This window comes from Saimiri boliviensis, chromosome 10 (genome assembly GCF_048565385.1).
Source record: "Saimiri boliviensis isolate mSaiBol1 chromosome 10, mSaiBol1.pri, whole genome shotgun sequence".
Lineage (NCBI taxonomy): Eukaryota > Metazoa > Chordata > Mammalia > Primates > Cebidae > Saimiri > Saimiri boliviensis.
This window is the reverse complement of record NC_133458.1, coordinates 57,335,817-57,353,392: the sequence shown is the minus strand read 5'-3', so window position 1 is coordinate 57,353,392 and position 17,576 is coordinate 57,335,817. Positions and strand designations below refer to the sequence as shown.

Below are 17,576 nucleotides of genomic sequence, written 5' to 3'. Positions count from 1 at the left end.
TATATTGATAGTTTGATATACCGTACTATTACCATCAATTAACATTCATTGAGCAACTTATGAGCCAGAAACTATTTCAAGCATTTTATGTGGAGGAACCACTTAACAACATTTATTTTTTTATAAAAACTCTCTATGGTAAGTACTATGTTATCTTAATTTTAATAATGAGGAAGCTGTGATTCAGAAAAGTTAATACAGCAGATTTGTAGCTGAGCTGAGATTTGAATCTAGGAAGTCTGGCTCTAGAGCTTCAGAGCCTGTTGGACTCATGGTGTCTCCAGAGGTTTAATTTTTAAATGTGTATGTATGTGTATGTGCATGTATGTGTATATGGAGGAGTATGCACACACCCATACATCCACGTCTACTCAAGTACCAGCTTGCAGATTCTGTGCTAACTTGAATTATGTAAGTCCTTTGGAAAGTAAGCAGTGTCAGTGAGAGACTCATTCCTTCAATGCCTGAGAACCATGTGGTGCACAGTTAAAGGATTCAAACCATTATCTTAGAAGCAGTAGACGTCCTACAATTGAAGGAGGATGAAGTCTCCATTCATGACATCTTTAGGATGATGAAGATCAGTGGATCCAGCAGAATTTTAAGACATGTTTAAATACAAATACTGATATTCTTCTAAATAATTATATTTAGGTAGTTTTAATCAGTAACATGCCACTTACAAAGGCATGTGACCAAAATGTTCTTTTTTGTTTTATCCATTTCTTACTATTTACTATTTTTTCTTTCTAAACTTAAAATGCCCTTTATTTTAAACCAGACCTTCTCAAATTTACAAAGTAATGTATTGCCATACGTGAAAAATAAGAATGCTTCCTTGTGCTTTGCTAGGAGACAGCATTCAAAGGAAAAAAAAGAAACGTTATAACTTAAATCTGTAATATATTAGCTCAAATCTGAAAGAACAATGAATCCCAATGTCTAAAACACATTACCATTCTATATGGTGCTTTGAGCTTTACTTTTTTAACAGGAAAGTGGTAATGTTATAGGCTTATAAGCGTAGGAAAATTCTATTTATTTTGGCTTTATACCCTTCTGTGCTTTGCTTCACATTTTAGTCAGTTCCAAAATGAATCCAAGGGTTTGTGGGCATATATTATAATGTATTCCTGCTGAAAGTTGCCCTTTAACTTCCACATCTGAAATAAACCATCTTCATTCCTTTAATAGCAACAGTTGTATTTGAGTTCCAATGAAGGGATTTCCCAAGTGTCTCTGCATCGCTGCCACATCTATGGTGCAGCCTGTGCTGACTGCTGCCTGGCACGGGACCCTTACTGCGCCTGGGATGGCCATGCCTGCTCCAGATTCTACCCAACTGGGAAGCGGTGAGCACAAAACACTCAGCTCAACATCCAAATGTAGGACACCAGACAATACAGAAGTCTTTCACATCTTTAGAATTAGTTCTATTGCCATTTTTTAAAATAACATTAAAAGTGGAAGCTCTATTTAGCACCATACATAGTCTTTGAATGAAGAACATGGCAGTGCACTTTAATGTGAAATTCTCACAGATATGGTAAGTCCAGAATACAGTACTTTGGGAGAATTCCTTTCTCCTTTCAAAGCTCCTCTGTAACACCTACTCCCCTGGGACCCATCAAATATTTTAAGTAGCATTTAGCTTTTTAAATTTTTTACATCATCTAACTTATGTCTTTTTTATTTTATATGCTTTAGTGAATCCTTAAAACCCACCTTCTTAGGATTTCTCTACATTGCTTAATTATCTTCTAATCAAAAATACAATTATAACACTGGTTCTAGTTCAAGCTACAAAAGTATTATTTCAGCATGGATACCTTGATTTGCTTTCAAAACCTTGATGGCCATGTTTTATCCATGGAGTGGTGAGTGAATGATTGCTGGTTAGGTTAAGAAAGAAAGGCAGTCTGAGGCAGGGTGCTTTTTATGCAAGTAAAAACTTAGGCAGGAAACTGCATCAACTTGTACCAAGTTGGAAGAACTACGAGTAGAGAAATTGAAAAGGAATATGCAGAATTCAGAGTCAGCCAAGACTCTAGCTATTTTCAGTCATACAGTAACGTGGGTCATGATGGTGGCAGGGGTAAAACCTTTAAAAATTAGGCTTAGCAGAGGCCCCAAAAAGTAGTTGCAGCTACGAACACCAGTAATCTTTCAAATAAAGCTCTGGGGTGATGGTGCTTCATGGTTTTTATTCTCTACATTTTATTCTCCCTGACAGATTGTAACAACTCTAGCACTTGTGTGTATCAAAAGTATTCTGATCCACTTATTAATTAGTTCAACAAATATTTTCCACTGGAAATATATTTTCCAGGCATTGTTTTAGAAGCTAGCCATGTAACAGGAAAAAAGACAAAAATTTCTGTCTTCAGGAATAATGCATTCTAAAGAGAAAAGATAGATAATAAATAAATAAGGAAAACCTCTGGTATATCAAATAATAACACGATCTGTGAATTGTAAAAGGGCAAAGAAGGTAGGTACAATAGGTGGTAAGCAGAAGGTTGCGACGTTAAGTGGGTGTCAGGGAGGGCCTTACTGCGGACATACTGTATGAGCAAGGACTTGATGTGGAATGGCACCAAGGCACTACCTGGCAGAATAACATTCTAGGAAGAGGGACCAGAAATCTCTAATACTGGGGTGTGCCAGGATTGTTCAAGAAACAGCTCTAAAGCTAATGAGGCTGCACTGAAATGAGAAAAAGGAAGGATAGGAAGAAATGAGGTCAGAATGCCACATGATGTCAGATTTTGTAGGTAATTGAAAAGTTTTTATTTAAAGTGAAATGGAAAACAGCTGAGGAGTTTTGAGCATGAGAGTGATATTATTTGACTTTTGATTTCAAAAGATCACTGGCTAGATTTGGCTTGCACTGAAGCCCTGGGGTAGGAAGAGGTTGGAGGCACAGGGGAAGGTGTGGCAGAAGCTACATGACGGGAGGGTACTGTCGTCATCCAGGGGAGATATAATGGTGGCTTGCATGGGGACAATAGAGGTAGAGATGGCAAAAAAAGAAAAAAAAAAAAGATCTGATGCTTGACAGAGCTTACAGAATGTATCGATGTATTTGGATGTGGGTGGTTCGAGAAATAGAGGAGTCAAAAATGATCCAAGTTCTCAGAGCTGAACATTAAGATTTATGTCAATGTCACTTCATGAGAGAGAAGAGACTGTGAAAGGAGCAGGTTTGTGGGGAGAAAGAGGATGTTACGTTAATGATATCTGTAAGATACTCTCACAGGGATATTGAGTAGGCAGTTAGAAATAAGAATCTGGAGTAGAAAGGAGTAGCCTGAGCTGGATCATTTGGGAGTCTTCCATAATTAATGACATGAGATAGAAGTCCCACTCTTTTTTCTTTTTTTGAGATAGAGCCTTGCTCTGTTGCCAGGGCTGGAGTACAGTGGTGCGATCTTGACTCACTGCAACCTCTGCCTGCCGAGTTCAAGCAAATTCTCCTGCGTCCGTCTCCTAAGTAGCTGGGATTAGAGGTGTGCACCACCACGACAGGCTGGTCTCGAACTCCTAACCTTGCGATCCACCCACCTCTGCCTCCCAAAGTGCTGGATTACAGGCGTGAGCCACTGTGCCCAGCTGAGAACTCCCCCTCTTTAATCCAGGAGTCTCATAGATGTGTTCCAAGACTCTGTCCCTCCATGTTAATTTAGGCTCTAGCAAGGAAGTCCCTGACTTCTTTTGATTTCTACCTAGAATTTCTGGACATCATTACCCTGTGATCTTCCATCTTAGTATGAGGCTGGAGGCCTAAACCTGGACACACAGTTGTGAGCGAGGAAAATTTCAGATGTAATCTCACATAAAAAGTGATTTTTGTAGCCACAGTTGTTTCAACCATACTTGTTTTTCACTGCCAAATACGATAGTAGCAATGCGTTAGATTACCATAATTCTTAGTAAGGCGATACTATTTACGTGTTAAGAAAATCTAAAAGTTCGTGTCTCTTACACCTGCAACATAATCTTCAAACTATTCAGCAGATTTAGTGTTGAAGGAAGCTGAAGCACTATACTTTCCACGGAAGAAATGGGTATAAGGACTATAAATGGAATCGTACTATAGCTGTATTGGTATACCAGTTATATAATGTAAGGGAAATGGACATCAGTATGCTTTCTCTGCAAAGACTAGTTTTGACCAATAAGCATTTTTATCTAATAAACAAATAATATTTCTCAAGTAAAATTCCATACTGTATATAGATTGCCATTGCATATTACAGGTTTGTTTGTTTTTTTTCACATTTTAGAAGTTTCTGCTGAATATGGGCTAGCTCATTTGTTTGTATATTTTCCCAACCATTATAATACCAGGTATCCTTTCTAAGATGTGTGCTTAAACATAGATTTTACATTGTCGTTTTACCACCACAAATTATAATTTTAATTAAACTTTTTTTTTAATAAAAGAGTCTATCATGCAGTTCTTTGCATTTACAGTATCATGCCTGGTATTAAACCATAAATAATCCTTTTCCTTCCGAGAAGGAAAGCAGTAACTGTTCAAAGTGCCATTTTGGCTGGGTGCAGTGGCTCGCGCCTATAGTCCAAGCACTTTGGGAGGCCAAGGCGGGCAGATCACTTGAGGTCAGAAGTTCGAGATCAGCCTGGCCAACATGGCAAAACCCCATCTCTACTACAAATACAAAATAGATTAGCCAGGTATAGTGGCAGGTACCTGTAATCACAGATACTCAGGAGGCTGAGGCAGGAGAATCACTAGAACCTGGGAGGTGGAAATTGCAGTGAGCCAAGATTGCACCACTGCTACTCCAACCTGCGAGACAGAGTGCGACTATCTAAAAAAAGAAAAGAAAGAGCTATCTTGATTATCTCTAGCATTGTCTTAATTCTATCATGAGTGAAAAGACATAAAAATGCTACATATATAAAAAATATGTCTGTGCCTACTCGTGTTTATCTTTGACTAGCATTTTGGAAGTTTCACTCAAAGTATCTATAGTATTTCCATTCCCCAAATTATGTCCTAGCTTAGTTAAGCATATACTTTTAGTAAATGGAAAACATGTTGCTGAATGAATTAACTATTTTGTAAATTCCCATGTGCATTTTTTATTTTCCTTTGAAGGTAATGGATTTGGAGTATTTTCCACACTTATGTTCTTGAATAGTGTTAATTTACTCAGTTTTGTGCTGATAGTACTCTGTAAGCAAAACACAAGATCACTTAGAGGATTTCATAGAAATAAAAAGCAAAAAGCTGTTTTCTTTGTGTACAAACAGAGAAATACAGTTATACTTGGAAATTGGCGGAATCCCTACTTTGCCGTAATAGACTTGTTAAATATCATTGACTCAGTAGTCTCCCTTTAAAGAAAAAAAAAAAACAACTAGTTAAAAGGCTGGGTGCAGTGGCTCACGCCTGTAATCCCAACACTTTGGGAGGCCAAGGTAGGCAGATTACCTGAAGTCGGGAGTTCGATACCAGCCTGATCAACATGGAGGAACCCTGTTTCTACTAAAAACACACAGTTAGCCGAGTGTGGTGGTGCATGCCTGTAATCCCAGCACTCGGGAGGCTGAAGTAGGAGAATCTCTTGAACCCAGGAGGCAGAGGTTGCAGCGAGCTGAGATCGCACCATTGCACTCCAGCCTGGGCAACAAGAGCAAACCTCTGTCAAAAAAAAAAAAAAAAAAAAAAAAAAAGACAAAACTATAGTAAACAGTGGAAGCATTTATTTTTCCATTTTCACTCTCAAGTATCTTAAATATTTGTGGATTTGTATCAAATATTGCAGTATAGTTTCTAACATTATTTGTTCTGGATTCAGACAAGTAGTTAGAAACTTTAAGACAAGATAATCAGCTCAATTTTCAAATAAATATATTTTCTATAAAAAAAAGATTTCATTGCTCATCCAAGAGAATGTACTGTTATAGATGAAACATGGGAAACTTGAACCAAATTCCATATCCTACTTGGAATACAATATTATTCTCCTACCAGCATCTTTTTGTGATGCTATGTGAGTGTCTTGGAGGGGATCTACACAAAAAGGCTCAGATGGCTGCCTTGCTGAGCTCATGTTGTAAGCTAAACCATAACAATGTTTCTTTCAGTACTTGAATGCCTAGAAGCTACGTGATATTGCAAATTGAGATTGCTCAGCTTGAGAGTTTGTATACATGAGTAAACTATTACGTAGTGTTGATCACAGGTCAATAAATTTAACCATTGTGAATGATATTGCTTGCCTAGATGGCTGAAAACTCTCTCATGATGCTCATATAATATATACTAGAAGTTGGCTCTAGTAAAATAATGCTGGACTTCAAAATACAGCAAATGTTATGCAGTAAAAACTTGATATGGGAGCTATTCTAGAATATAGAACCATAATAATTATATTTCCTGAGATAAAAGTGGCTAACACTTCCACTGTTTTGTGTTTGTGTATGTACAGAAATATGTAATTGGTAAGGATCATGTGACTTTTTTTGGAAAGGAATACTGAAGTAGAATAAAATTTTATACCTATTCTACCCTAAATAGATATATACAGTCCATTGTGTACATGAAGTAGTGACTGTTTTCTTTAGCCAGAAAACGAGCTTTTTTTCCACTATCAGTAACTTCAAGATTAACTTTTGTTTGTAAGTTTAATAACCACTGTGTGTTTTTAATATTTCTGTTCCTGCTGAATATTTTCATTTGTCTTTAAGAGTGAAAGTATTAAGAAAGACTTAGCATTAAACCCAGTTAAGTGATATGCTCACTCACCTATACTTCTCAGTGTTGATAGTAAGCAACCAATTTAGGCTGGTATTCACAATATTTAAAGAGTCACCTTCTTCTGACTTTTTATTTCTCTTTGGGGGGTGGTGGAACAGAGTCTCATTCTATTGCCCAGGCTGGAGTGCAGTGACTCTGTCTCTCACCACAACCTTCGCCTCCCAGGTTTAAGCAATCCTCCTGTCTCAGCCTCCCAAGCAGCTGGGACTATTTTTAGTAGGGATGGGGTTTCATTATGTTAGCTAGGCTGGTCTCAAACTCCTAACCTCATGATCCGCCCACCTTAGCCTCCCTAAGTGCTCATAGGCATGAGCCACCAGCCTCTTCTGACTATTAGCGATGTTTGATGTCTTGCTGAGAGGATTTCAGTTGCTCTGCTTTGATTTCTTAGACTATATGATACCATTGAAAGTAAAGTACTTAGTGAATGTAAGACTCAGGAAATTAAACAATTTGAGTACAACTTAAAACTTTTATTTAAATAATGACCAGTTTGCAAACAATGTAACTGAATTTTTGAAATGCTTAAACTAATAATACATAACAACTAAATACAAAGAATGAACCTTGATTGGAACCTGGTTAACTTAAAATCCATAAGAGAGATTTTGGGAACAACTAGAGAAATTTTAATATAGAACATGCATTCAATTATATTGTTAATATCAACATATTTAGTGTAATAATGATATTGCTATGTTGAAAGATTACTTGTTGAATACATGCTAAAGCACTTATGGGTGAAACATTTCATGTCTGTAACTTATTTTCTAAAGGCTTTCCTAGGTGTGGATCCATAGTATATACATGATATATACTTGCATGTGAGAGAGAAAGACATTAATGTGGCAAAATATAACAATTTGTGAATCTAGGTATGCCAGTGTTCATTTTACTCGTATATGTACTTTTCTGTAGACTTGAAATTTTCCAAATAAAATGTTGAGGGCAACATGCTTATTCTAGTAAATGAAATTAACTTTTTATTAAAAGTCCCTTTTTTTTTAATCTCTATCACTTGTTTCAGTAAAGTTTTACTATATCTAGAAACAGAAAACATTGACTTTTGTAAGAAACAGTTATGTTTATTTAAGACAAATTACTCTAAAAAGAGAAATGCTAGGGAGTTTATACTTTGGAGGTTATTATTTTAGAAAATGTAGGCTAAATTTCTCTGAACTAAAAATTTACACTATTAATCAGAGAATGCAGTATTTACTCAGGATATGCATGTAATACGAGATTCATAGCTATTCCATCATGAATGGTAGATAGGAAAACTTAGATTGAAAAGCAAAGGTAAGTACCCCCCCATCATTGATGAATTGAATAAGAAATGTGAGATAGCTATATCAATCAGAACTCTTTTTAAAATTTTTTATGAAAGCTTAGTAATACAAAGGATGCAAAGTTTAAAATTACAATATTTTTAGTGTGATATAATTGGCAGTGATAATTCTCAGTCACTTTTATGTATTTCTGCAATTACAGGAGGAGCCGAAGACAAGATGTGAGACATGGAAACCCACTGACTCAATGCAGAGGATTTAATCTAAAAGGTATTAAAAGTGAGCAATGGCCAGTCTCAGTTAACAGTAGCAATGCCCCATATCACATTTCAGTGAGGGGAAACATTGTCATAGATTCAAGCCTTTCATTTCCAAGAGATATTTATTATAACAATTTTGGGTATTCATGTATGGTAATTAAACATTAAATGCTTTTTGTATGCATACTGAGAATTGTGAAAAACAAATGTCTGGGAACACATGTACTTCAAGTATGTTAGCCGGTAGGTCTTTCACGCAGATTATGATGACAGGTTTACTTAGCTACTGTTTTCTTTCTGAATAAAACTGACTTTGCTTTTAAAGATTTACCAGTGAAGAACCCTTAGAACAGCACTTTTTTTACTGCAGTAAATGTACATAACATAAAATTTACTATTTTAACCATTTTAAAGTGTACAGTTCTGTGGCGTTAAGTGTATTTACATTGTTGTGTAACATACTGCCAGCGTGTTTGGTTATTTCTCATCTTCCCCAACTGAAACTATCCCCATTAAATACCACCTGACCATTACCTCTTCCCTCCAGCCCGCACAAACCACTATTCTACTTTTATATGAATTTCTCATGAATTCCATTTCTCTAGATACCACATATAAGTGGAACTATATAATATTTGTCCTTTTGTGACTGGCTTGTTTCACTTACCCTAAAGTCTTCAAGGTCCATTCATACTGTAACATGTCACAATTTTTTTCATGTTTAAGGCTGAATTATATTTTGTCATGTGTGCATATATATATATAGTGTGTGTGTGTGTGTGTGTGTGTGTGTATGTATGTATATATGTAAGCCACATTTTGTTTATTCATTCATCTATCACTAGGCAGTTGGTTTTCTTCCGTCTTTTGGCTAAGTGAATAATTCTGTCATGAATGTGGATGTACTACCCTGCCTGTTGATAATCCTGCCTTGTGTCCTTCAATTATACTAATTCCTTCCTTCCCATTCTGACATGGAGTTACCATGTTACAATACTTTACCTGCCACAATCCCACCAAATGAAAGTATTTCCAAGCAGACCTTCCTTGTGACTCACCAAGGTGCTACAGATATGCTGTATCAAAAATTAACAGTGAGACTCCTATTTCTAATCCTTTTGAATCTGCTATTCAATCTGCACTTTCCTTTAGTAAAAAACGATGTTCTTTTTACTAACTAGTCTAACTGCAAAGAGCAAATTAAGGCAGATTTTGCTTACTTCATACTTAGTTGAGGTTCAAGTTACCGTTTCTCTATTTGCTGTTTTATAAAAGTTTATCAGTTCCCATTAATAGTAGCAGTTGTCATAGTGGTAAGAATAATGGCAGTGGAGGTAACATCAGACAAATATTGATGCTGACTTTGTGTCAGAACCTGAGCTAAGTGCTTTTTTTATGATTATGTCACTCAGTGCTCAAGAAATCATACTAGAGTCTATTATTATTCCTGCTTTTATTAGTGAGGATTCTGCACAGTCTAAGCTACGACGTGGCAATACGAAATGATTTGCCTAATTTAATACTTTTATTGAGAAACCTATATAAAAATGCTATAATCGATGTTTTAGAGATGAGTAAAACTAAAAAACAGAGACATCAAGTAACTTTTCTAAGGTTATAGCCAGTAGTGGTAAGGTCAGGATTTCACGGTACGTTCCTCTGATTGCAAAGACAGTTTCTCAACCAGTGCATTCCACCAAGACTTACTTTCTGCCCTTTGCAGTGCTTACCTATTTCCTCTGTAGGACATTAAGTATGAACTTGAGGAATGGGATAAACCTAGCTTCGGTAATGACTGGCACATTCACTAAAGTATATTTCCTCATAACTCACTGCCTCAGTTTGCTCAGCTGTGAAAAGCTGAAAAAATCTGGCAGGATTATTATAGTCATTAAGTTAACAAACTAATATTAAGAATAATCCGTGGTGGAGAGTAATTATTGAATAACCCTGATTCTCTTATCCACATTGCCTTCATCCACAGTTTTTCCTTCCCTTTACAAAAATAAAACAGGTGAACAATGTATCCTACTTTGCTTGTTAAATTATTACCACTGCTTTTTGCTGGCTGCCGTGGTTCACAATTTTCTGTAAAAATAAACATTTATATAGGATTTTTACAGGAGAATGTGCTCTGAATTCAGTTGTATTCTTTCTCTTTCTCACCTTTTTTATTTTGTTAGCATACAGAAATGCAGCTGAAATTGTCCAGTATGGAGTAAAAAATAACACCACTTTTCTGGAGTGTGCCCCCAAGTCTCCACAGGCATCTATCAAGTGGCTGCTACAGAAAGACAAAGACAGGAGGAAGGAGGTGAGTAAAGCAGCAGAGCAACAATCCATCAGAGCTTCGAAAAGAACATTAAATCACCGTCCCTCGGTGGGGCTCAGATCAAAGGAACAAGGAAAGGCATGTGATCATCTTTTAAGTCTTCGGATGACAAGTGCCACTTCCCTTAAAATCCTTTGTCCTAAGAATTGATGGATTAATTAGAAATTCCCTCTGTCTGCTCACCTCTGTAACGTGGTGATTGAAACAAGAACTTGGGCACTAGGACAGTGGTACTGATGTCAGGAAACGTTCATAAAAGAAACAAGATGTGTGCAAATCCAGAAGCCAAGTTTTCACACAACAGCACCTTTGTGTGCTTCACAAGATAAAAGGGGGCTTTTTTTGAAAAGTTCGACTTTCCTCAGCAAGAAACTACACTGAACTATAACCTTCATGACAAAGAGTGTTTTTCTGCTGTGTGGTAATCTGTTTCCATTGCTTTATTATTCATAACTCCTGTGCTTTGGTTAGGTAATATGTGGAATCATTGTTTATGGGACTGTTGCCTTTATTTAGTGATTTGGAAAAAATTCGTAGGTTTTTAAGTAAAAAGACCCATACTGAAACCTTTCATAGATTGGAAAGAGCTGTTTTTTTTTAAAATAAGGGAGACGTTGTAAAATGACATAGGGTGGTATATTGTAAATAATAAATTTTGTAATATTGATGTCATGTTGTCCTGACAAAAGAAAAGTTAAAAATATATATATATATATATATATATGGCCTTAGGGAAGCCTAATGTACCACTATTCGTGCATTGTGAAGTCTGATAGAGCCCAGGGGAAAGTGGAGCCTTCTGCATCACTTTATTTTGTATTTTGTATTTAGAAGAACATTCATTCATTGAAACATTACTGTTCTACAGTAAGCTGTAGAACACAGATACTGCATCAGCGTTACTGAAATAAATGTTGGTTTCATATGCAAAAATCCTTTCTGACTCTCAGACTTTTCCACCCAAAGATGTTATGAGCTATTTAGGAAATTGTGTGTCCCTCGTTACTGGAATATTAAACCATAAGCAGATGACTACTTGCAGGAGGTAATTTAATTAAGTGGGGGAAAGATGAGCTAGTTGGACGTCAGAGCCCCATCATTCTTGCAAAGTCTATGATGCTAACAATTCTTGTAGAAATATTTTAATAATGAAAATTATTAAATGTGTGTGTGTGTGTGTGTGTGTGAATTGGGTAAATGATAAACAGGGATCAACTAATATGTATAATGTAATTTTCTTTTGTTCAGTAGAACGTTCAGTAGAATAATATATAAGTGAATATAACTTCTATGATTTAAAAATGTATGTATGTTTAGTATATGCCATAGAAATTAATAGTACAATTTTAAATGGAATGTGTTAAGGATTTATTCTCTCATAGTATTTCTTAAGTTTTATTTCAGAATGCTCAAGAATATGGAGGCTCAAATATTGCTATTTTGACTTTTTTCTAATCTCAAAGACATAAGAATGTAATAATTTAATATTGCAGTAACATTAACTTTAACACATGTAGAAAAGTCTGTTTTGTTCAGAATTTAAGCAAAGTACAATTTTACTTATTCTTAAACTATTAATATTTTACTAAATTTATCCTAATCCTTTCTATTTTAAGAAAACATATGATTCTCACTTATGTTACTGTGTAAATATTAACCATTTTTTAAGTAAGACAAATGATAAAAGCTCACAGAGCAAAGGCAAATAGTTCACACTAAGTAGCATAAAGTGAAAACTGAAAGCCCTCTTACACTTCAATTCTTATTCCCGCTTTTAATATCTATTGAATAATACTAATACTTACGGAATAACACTTATTCAGTTCTTATTCCCACTGCCCAGAGGAAGGTTACCAAGAGTTATATGTTCTATAGTTTTCCCCCCCTCTACACATACACACAAACACACAGACCCCACTTTAATATCAGTACATATGATTCTACCTCCTACTTTCTGGCTGCATAGTATTCCACTGTATAAATATACCTCAGGTGTTTGTTTTTTAAGCCATCTACTTGTTAGGTAATTTCTTGTTTTCCTTATATCAAAAATACCTGCACACATGGGAGAGTATATATTCTAGATAAAGTCCTAAAATAAAATTGTGCCAAATACTATATACATGTTTAGTGGGTTTACCATATTGGACTCAAAATATTTTCCCAATTTTGCACAAATAGGGTAAATTTTTTTATTCAGTTTCTGAATGTATTTGTACATTATTTGTTTTTGAGAAACACTTAAACTTAGTAAATTTAATTAATGTCAAGATTTTGTTTCTTTCCTTCGAGTGATTCTCTCTTTTCTAGTTCTGCCCTATTATCTGTCTTTTAATATTCTACTTGCCTTTTTGTGCTTTTTTGTGCACAAACCAATTGATCTTTGATTTAGATATCATGAGTAATGCCTTGTCTGTTTGCACAGAACTTTATCATTTAGAAAAACATATAACATGCATCATCTGATTTTCATTTTGGTCAAATTTCTTTTTTCTTCAATTAAAGACTATTCTAGAGTATACATGTCAAAGAACTTCTTACCAATTAGGTTTTTATCTATTCATTGGCAATACTCTAGGTGGAACTGTAAGGAAGGTTTCAGGCATTTAGCTGATACCCAGTAAACAATCTTATTTTTCCAGTAAAGCGTATAAAGTAATTAAATATTAATTCATAGCTTTTTAATTACTTTTCCTTGTAAAGTCAAACCACGTAGAGGACTTAAAGGATGATGACATTCCAGCTAATTTTTAGACATTGTTTATTGTGGGATAATTGGAAAAGGCCCTTGATAATGTTCAAAATTCTGCCTCTGCTTAAGTATGTTTTACTTAGAAGAACATTAATTCATTAAAACAGAAAGATAACATTCACCTTTTAATTGTGGCTTCATGTTTTTACTAGTGAAGACTAGAACACCAGGATGGAGTAGATATTTTAAAGCATCTATGAGTTTCACTCATATATATTGACTGTGATTCCAATTTCAAAGGCAACCACAATTTTGTATTCATAGATGGAGAAACTTCTATCTAGGGTTAAGCACTTTAAGCTATTTTTGACAATGTGGATAATATCTTCACCCTCTCTTTGTTAGATTCAATACTCCGGTGACAATGTGATAAGATCTCCCATGTGTGTTTTTTAAAAAAGGCCCTAAAACTGACCAAAATTTTGTGTCCGCTGAGAAGGATGTTATTAATACTTTTTCCCCAAATCTGTGCAAGTTGAGACTATACTGTATATGTTGGTCATAATCTAAGGAAATACAATGTTCAGTTTCAGTAACTTTAATGTCTCTCTCTTTTAGGTTAAGCTGAATGAACGAATCATAGCCACTTCACAGGGACTCCTGATCCGCTCTGTTCAGGGTTCTGACCAAGGACTTTATCACTGCATTGCTACAGAAAATAGTTTCAAGCAGACCATAGCCAAGATAAACTTCAAAGTTTTAGATTCAGAAATGGTGGCTGTTGTGTCAGACAAATGGTCCCCATGGACCTGGGCCAGCTCTGTGAGGGCTTTACCCTTCCACCCAAAGGACATTATGGGAGCATTCAGCCACTCAGAAATGCAGATGATTAACCAGTACTGCAAAGACACTCGGCAGCAACATCAGCAGGGGGATGAATCACAGAAAATGAGAGGGGACTATGGCAAGTTGAAGGCGCTCATCAATAGCCGGAAAAGTAGGAACAGGAGGAATCAGTTGCCAGAGTCATAATATTTTCTTATGTGGGTTTTATGCTTCTGTTAACAAATGCTCTCTCTTCAATGATCAAATTTTGAGTAAAGAACCTTGTGCTTTAATGATGGGAATTACAGAAAAAGGTGATTAGTCACTCCTAAAGTGAGTTTTACATGAACTGAAATGAGCATGCATTTTCTTGTATGATAGTGACTAGCACTAGACATGTCATGGTCCTCATGGTGCATATAAATATTTAACTTAACTCAGATTTTATTTATATCTTTATTCACCTTTTCTTCAAAATCAATATGGTGGCTACAAAACTAGAATGTTGTACCCCTCAACTGAATGAGGGCCATATCCCTGTGGTACTCCTTTCCTGCTTTGGGGCTTTAGATTTCTAATTGTCAATGATTTTAGATATGAAGACAAGTTCCAAATTCACAGCTTTAACATACTAAAAGTCATAAATGCATATGACAGAATGGCTATCAAAAGAAATCAAAAAGAAAAGAAAGAAGGCTTCTAAAAGTTGTATAAAAACATGAGTGATTCATAGAGAGAAAATGATGAATTTATATGGTTCCAGTGAAATATGGTTTTTTTTTTTAAGATTGTAAAAACGATCTGTTACTGGTATCTGTTATTGACCTTTGTTTCCTTATTCAGGAAGATAAAAATCAGTAACCTACCCCATGAAGATATTTGATGGAAGTTATATCAGTGAAGCAGTTTGGTTTTCTTATGTTATCACCTTCCAAACAAAAGCACTATCTTTTTTTTTTTGGAAGATACTTAATTTATTTTAGACTCAAAGAATATAAGCTTGCACTGTTCAGTTATTACTGTTCCTCTTATGTCCTAGTCTGTGTGACAAATTAAATAATATAAGAAGAAAAAAATTTTGAAGTATCAAACTTCTATGAGGGGTGAAATCATGAAAAAGATAAAATCAAAGTAGAAATGACTACTTTTTAAAGAGGAATTTGTAACAAATGTGGCTAGTTTTCAACTTCAGTACTCAAATTCAATGATTAATTCTCCCTTTTATTAAAAGCAGTCTCAGATATGCTAATTTTTAAGTCAACACTATATAATTTGTGATCTTTTCAGTGTGATGGCAAGATGCTCGTTATGTCTACAAAGTTAAAAACAGTATGAGGAGACATTCTTTCGAAAGGTAATGGTACATATGTTCACTGGTCTCTAAGTGTAAATGTAGTAAGTTTTGTGATGAACAAAATAATTATCTCCTAATTGTATATTTGAATAATTTTATTAGAATAATTTCATAATAAATTAATTTTCTCCAAATGAAAATTAGATGAAAAGATGTGAAAAAATTATTCATGTTCTCATATGTATTTTTAAAACACTGATTTTACTTTTTTATTTGCTTTTTAAGACATTTTCATGTTTCTAGGTGAAAACAGATATTGTACCACCTACCTAATCCAAATCTTGTATAAAAATTTTATTTATACTTAATATTCTATGATGACGGTAATTAAAGTAGATTATGGCCTTTTTAAGTTATATAGTATAAAACTTCATAAACTAAATTGCCAAAATGAATGTGATCATTAATCAGAATATCAGAATAGGATTCATTATTTAAATTGTGGTAAATTATGATAATATTTGAGGAGACCTCAATATGGCAAAAATAGTTAAAATGCATAACATAACACCAAACTTCATTTTTTTTTAAAAAAAGTGTTATTCCAAATATGTGTAACTTTAAAGTAATTTCTAAAGTAGTTTATTATAATGGTTTGCCTGATTAAAAGGTATAATTACACTTCATTTCTCCTCTACATAGAAATGTGTCAATGTAAAGCCAAAACCATCTTCTGTGTTTATGGCCAATCTGTTCTGTGTCCAAAGTTAAAAGTGAAATTGTTTTAGAGTCACAGTTCCCTTTGTTTCACATAAGCCCAAACTGATAGACAATAAGGTATTTAGATTTGTACTATATTTGTGCTATTTAATTCTATTTTCACATTGATTAAATTGTGTATACTTTTATTACTTTTTAAAATGTAGAAATTCTTCATGAACATAACTCTGCTGAATGTAAAAGAAAATTTTTTCAAAAATGTTCTTAATGTACACTGTTGGTGGTTGATTGGTTTTATTTTGTGTAGTGTGACAGTTCTGTGACTTAATATCTTTTCCATTCGTATTGTACATAAAATTTTGTAGAAATACACTTTTTTCCAAAGTGTACATTTATGAATAGATGTTAGCATGATGAAACTGTCATAATAGTGAATGGTGAATGTTCACTCTGTGTAAGAAAACAAACTAAGTGTAGTTGTCACACTAAAGTTTAATGGGATATTGATGAAATCATTGGCCTGGCAAAATAAAACATGCTGAATTCCCCAAGGATGCTTCCAGCTTTTATTTTTAATGTAGGCTTAACTTACTTGTTAACATGATAGAATCTACTGAATTCATATGATTTTTAAAGATTTCTTTATCCATTTTTGTGAAGTTAATACATCTACATATTTCAAAATTTAAATTTCAGAAAGATGCACAGGTAAAGCTCTCCCAGTACCGATAGCCCTCATTTATTCAAGTGCCAACCCAAAAGACATCCAGTATCATCACTTTTCTGTGTATACTTCCAAACAAATACATATTTGTTTTCCCCCTAATATTGCACATCCATTTATATCTATTGATATTTATTGAGAGTATGTGGTGTCTACACTGGAAAAAATATAGTTTAGGGATGCATGGTCTGGAGCCAGATTGCTTGAATTTGAATCCAAGCTAACTGTCTTATTCTTCGAAGGTTTTAAAATTCTCTCTGCCTTCCTTTTCTATACAAGTTCATACCAGGAAAGCATTAGGGCAGAACATTTTACATGGTAAGTATTCAATAAATGTCTTAACATTGCCTTATTTAGAAGGCATCATTTTGCTAGAACAGGAAGGAATGTTTCAGTTGTGTTCTATGTCAAGTTGAAAGTCAATGATCTAGGTGGGGAAACTGCAGTCGTTGGGTCAGGTAATAACTTACCAGGAAAAATGAGCCTTTAATAAACTAGAGGAAAGAAGCCACAGATATCTACTCATAACACAGTTAATACATTTGAATGGCAGACCTATTACAGCTTTCTTCTACCTCTGGGCTTTCAATCTTTAATGTCAGTGAAGAAAAAGGAAACCACAAAAAGTAAAGGTTGTCTTAACTGATCTT

The 17,576-nt window shown here is 34.7% G+C and overlaps 1 protein-coding gene across 1 annotated transcript in view; it reads left to right on the top strand.

Moving 5' to 3' along the window:
- The window catches only part of SEMA3C (semaphorin 3C), a 178,724-nt gene extending 161,971 nt beyond the window's left edge, over positions 1-16,753 (top strand). The window contains exons 15-18 of the mRNA XM_039472862.2: positions 1,195-1,352; positions 8,282-8,349; positions 10,523-10,653; positions 13,982-16,753. Of these exons, the coding sequence (XP_039328796.1) occupies positions 1,195-1,352; positions 8,282-8,349; positions 10,523-10,653; positions 13,982-14,395 (771 nt within the window). The 3' untranslated portion in view covers positions 14,396-16,753. The remainder of the gene's footprint in view (positions 1-1,194; positions 1,353-8,281; positions 8,350-10,522; positions 10,654-13,981) is intronic.
- The last annotated feature ends 823 nt before the right edge of the window (positions 16,754-17,576 follow it).